Genomic DNA, 4,732 nt, shown 5'->3' on the forward strand with positions numbered 1-4,732 from the left:
AGGGCTTGAACCTGGATTGTCCAGTACATGGGCAGGTTTTTAGCTACAGAGCAACCCTGCCACCCCAAAGTTATGTCTTTTTGAACCTGCATGTATCGAAGGCTTAATCTTTAGCCTGTTCTTTGAGAATGACTAAAAAACTCTCCCTGCTCATCTAAATCTGTTAACCAACACTGCTGCCATGTGGCGTAACAGAGCATTGCACGACCTATGCTTTAAACCGGTAGGAACCATTTTACCAAACATCAAGTTCCTTGCCGGAATGTGATACGTGATGGAACAAGACGTTTCGTGAGTAGGCAAAGATGGGGCTATGTACGAAGATGAATCGTTCAGTTGTAAAATGCGTAGTCGTTACCACAGCGACCGACCGGGTACAATTTTGAAATAAAGTGTATTTTCTTAGTAACAGTTCATCGTCGAAACGTAAATTTTACCTCTAGTTATTACAAACACCCTCGATTTGTGTGATATTTGGTCAAAATAAACCTGAGTCTGGTGACATTTCTGGTAAGGGGAAATAGATGCAGAGTGAGACCTCGTTGTTTCTTCCTTCTCTAAGGTGTAGGCAAATGTTGGCAACAATCTGCCAGCTTTGTAAACCTTAGCTAGCTATTTATTTTGATAACACCATGGTAAACACATCATGAGCATTATAGTTTTGGGTGAGTGGTTTAGCAACTTTGCAAATAGTCAGCTGGATATCACCTCAACATAGACAGTGATAGTGTAATAGCTAGCAGCTAACGTTGGTGTCGTGTAGCTAACGTTAGCAGGAGCGTTATCTGCAAACCTGCAATGCAAGCTTGCTAACAGTTAACGTTAGCTATCTTAACTTCAAATTGGACATGAATAGTAAATATGCTGTCGTTTCATCTCCCTGCAGGTAAAAGAATATGAGTAAAGATTCAAGAATGAGGGCAACAATAAACCAGAAGTTGACAGAGATGGGAGAACGAGAGAGGTGAGATATAACACTTGCTGCAAAAACAAGACAGTGATATTTCCAGCTAACGTAGCAATTAATGACGTTAAATAGATATAGCAGAAGAAGGCTAAGAAGGCTATATTCATTTGGCCTATGTATAATCCACCAAACATAGGTTTAACTAACGTATACCATTTACTAACATCTACCACATTGTGGTTTGGTGAAAGAACGTTGTGGGAAGAAAATGTGAGATAACTTAACACCTTTGTTGATAAAAGAGCTGATGGCGTATTGGATATATGCCGAATCGAATAGCGGCTCCCAACGATGAGTAAAACGTCTTAAATTCTGTTGTATCACGTATGTTCACTGATATGTAAGGCAACATCACTGTGTCAAATTTCTGAATGAAGTTCGGCTTGAGCGCCTCTACAAGAAAGAACTGCACGTACAACAACTTTAATTAAAGTTAACAACTTTAATTTGATAAAGTAGAAACGGCTGCCATATTCTCAACTGACCTTGCATCTGCTTACTGCTTGATTGACAGGCTGAAGGAGTTACTGAGGGCTAAGCTCACTGAGTGTGGATGGAAGGACCAGATGAAGGCTCACTGCAAAGGTACAAATGACAGTATTACTTTTATAACACAGATTAACTCCACACTGCTGGATTGCTCTCTGAGGTCTGATGGTCTTTCTTGAGGATGCTTTATCGCTATTTATCTGTTGTTGTATTTACAATATGTTCTCTTGTTGTAATTGTTCATTGTTGCATTATCCTAATAGTCTATATTGATCTGTTCTTATCCATATCGTCTCTGCTGCTGCTGCAGTGACCCAATTTCCCCACTGGGAATGTTAAAGTTTCATCTAAATCTGTTTGCAGAAGTCATCAAAGAAAAAGGCCTGGAGCATGTAACTGTGGAGGACCTTGTGGTGGAGATCACTCCTAAAGGAAGAGGTATGTTAGCTTGACTATTCTTTGGGCTCATGGGCTCAGCTGGGCAGTAGGCAGAGGAAGACAGTATTGTCACAGTCATGCTGGCCTGGTGGTCACAACTCACATGTGAGTTCTCACATTATGTGTGTGATGTACAGCTTTTCAGGCTGGGAGTTACAATATCCACTTTCTTCCCTTTAGCTACACTAATTTATTAAAGGAGAAATCCACTCTAAAACACTGGTGATGTACCTTGCATTTCTGGGCCCATTTAGTTATTTTGGTGTTGTGTTTTTCTTATTCCTACTGATAACTGGCCAATTGTAGACAACTTGACGTTACATCAATATATTTTCAGTGCAGCTACAATCCAGTTTAATAGCAGAAAGTTTTTCAACTATCTAAAACATCAACGGTAAACGCCAGGTTTTGGTGTGAGTCCCTCAGAATCAAAGAGCAAGAGCCTCTTTCTAGAGTCACTGTTTTGCAACAATGTTCATCAATCATACAGGGAGAAACCCATCATAGAAGAGGCAGAGATACCAATTTCTCCAGTAGCCTCAATAGACCAGAATGCACTGTAGCTACAAGACATGTGGGGTGTTGCTGTGATCATAGAAACATCCCAATGTTCAGCTAGTAGCCTAGCTAGTCATATTTGCACCATGTTTGACTGAAAGCAACAAGTTCACACCTTTTCTGTGGGGATTGAAAGGCATTCTGGGAATTATAGGAAATCACTAACTGAAGTAGAAGAAGATGAGGCAGGTTGAGGGAAAGTGGCTACACCAAAAATACGCAAAGTAACTACTGGAATGCATTGAACATCACAAAATGATATGTAGGCTAACAGTGTAAGGGTATCCCATGACAGGGGAAAGTAAAGCATGTGTGTTTGTGTGTCCATTTGGAAAGTCTCTACAAGTGACATGTTTTTGCACAATTTGCCAATTAATGGAAGAATAAGTCATGGTCATGGATGTCTTTGTTTTTTTTCTCTTCCAGCCTTAGTCCCAGACAGTGTCAAGAAGGAGCTTCTCCAGAGAATAAGAGCCTTCTTGGCTCAACATGCCACATAAACAAAAGTCTGATTTGTCTGATTTGTTTTTACCATTTTGCTATGAAGTTTAATCTTTGACCACTTGCCTATAGTATCATGATATATAGAATATTTTTATGAATTGATTTATTTGAGGTTGAGGAAAGATTGTTTTTTTAATGATCTGGAATTTTCAGTAACAGAATGTTTGACACGAGCTTTGCTACTTGGTTGTGTGTTTTTACTTGTCCAGTGACTAAAGGTATCACATGAGTTTTGCAAACACACTATCTACCTTGTTCATTTAGTCGTCCTTTGTGTATGAAATATGCTGTATAAATAAAGTTTTGGATTGATTGTATTCTCCTGTGTCTAATACATGTCTTGCATGTCACACAAATCAGGCAACAAGCAGCAATAACCAAGGCAGGATGGCTTGGCAGGAGCTAAGAGATGTGATGGTATTGGATCCTTCATCAGTGTAGCTGTTCAAAACACTGGTGAGAGTCTGTTGTCCTTTATGAGTGAAACAGTCAGGAACAGTGAATCACACCATAACACATTCAAATAGAAGCAATTGCTTTTCTGAACTCCATCCTTTTTATGAAGATTAGTGAGTCTTGTTTTTGAAAGGGGATTTTTAATGGGTTTTTGATGGTGTCTGGTATGAAGGTGCCTATGTAGTTGTCAATTGTATGATTGTATTTTGTGCCATTATAATGTACATATGCCCCAAGTAATAAATATTTAAAAGGATGATTAAAGACGCTGCATTTCATCTGTTGAATGTGACCACTATGTCTAGGACAGTCCAGACTGTAGTACAGACTGTTAATGAACATGAACTATTCCTCACAACACAGAATGAATTTTAAAATGATGGAATAGATGATAGGCCTACTGTGAAGCTCATTTGGAGGAAAAAGTTAAGACTAAAACCGAGTGAGTCAGTCTCATAGTCATTGTCTGTGGAGTGAGTGTAGGCAAGTAGTTCTCAAAGTGGGGTATGGGGCCCCCTCAAGGGGGTTCCAGGGGGTCCCCAGCTAAACGAGGAACAGTTTATTTAAGTATAAATTTAATTCACAAGAGATTATCACAATTAGCGAGTGTCTATAAGTGTCTCTTCTAATCATAGGTTTCACACAGTTGTACAATTCAATACTAAATCAACGAGAAAAATCTTCCCCTCTGGGCGTTCCTGGGACAAAGTCTTCAAATCAAAAGGGGGTCCATGGCCAAATGTGTGTCTGTGGTGGTTTATAATATGAAAAGGCTTGAGAACCCCTGGTGTGGGCTGTATAGTGCAACAGTAAGTCACAATCTGAGTTATACATGTAGACAAATACTAATTTGGCTTTCTTAGTCCATATGAATAATATATTTGTATGTGTACATTGAGTGGTACTCCTTTATAATACTCATTCATATTACACACAGTAAGTAGGCTAGTGTATTCGTCATAGGTCTGGCATTTGAGACAGTAGCCAACTTCACGCCTTGTCTTTCATAGACAGAGTCAAAACAAAGACATGACAGGCGCAAGAAAAGAGTCTTTATCAAATACCTGACAGAAAATATGGAGTTGTATGGACAATTTACCACGGTAACTTGAAACACACCGGGCCGGTGCCTTGAAATAAGGTTATCCTTTGACTAAATGACACATCCCCTGTGCTTATATCCAAACAGCCAAGTTCCCATAATGACAAGGCTGCCGCTGCTTTACTTCCTAGAATAACAGAGTGTTCCCGACAGAGGGGAGAGATGGGGACGGAGAGAGGGAGATCATGAAAAGATAAACAGGAGCGACCCTGTTCACA

General features: G+C 39.7%; 1 protein-coding gene across 2 annotated transcripts; it reads left to right on the forward strand.

The window, feature by feature from the left end:
* Positions 1 to 308: 308 nt before the first annotated feature.
* eny2 (ENY2 transcription and export complex 2 subunit) lies at positions 309 to 3,273 on the forward strand. Of its 2 annotated transcripts, none has more exons than XM_071527476.1 (5): positions 309 to 510; positions 887 to 964; positions 1,482 to 1,552; positions 1,820 to 1,894; positions 2,879 to 3,273. In XM_071527476.1, the coding sequence occupies exons 2-5, from the start codon at positions 897 to 899 to the stop codon at positions 2,950 to 2,952; spliced, it is 288 nt and encodes a 95-aa protein (XP_071383577.1). In that variant the 5' UTR covers positions 309 to 510; positions 887 to 896; the 3' UTR covers positions 2,953 to 3,273. The 2 variants fall into 2 exon arrangements, with proteins under 2 accessions (XP_071383577.1, XP_071383576.1); XM_071527475.1 differs by lacking the exon at positions 309 to 510 and adding an exon at positions 534 to 665.
* The last annotated feature ends 1,459 nt before the right edge of the window (positions 3,274 to 4,732 follow it).

This window comes from Centroberyx affinis, unplaced genomic scaffold, assembly GCF_046629955.1.
Source record: "Centroberyx affinis isolate AG114_WGS23_722 - 3 ecotype Tasmania unplaced genomic scaffold, CSIRO-AGI_Caff_v1 ptg001541l_1, whole genome shotgun sequence".
Taxonomy (NCBI): domain Eukaryota; kingdom Metazoa; phylum Chordata; class Actinopteri; order Beryciformes; family Berycidae; genus Centroberyx; species Centroberyx affinis.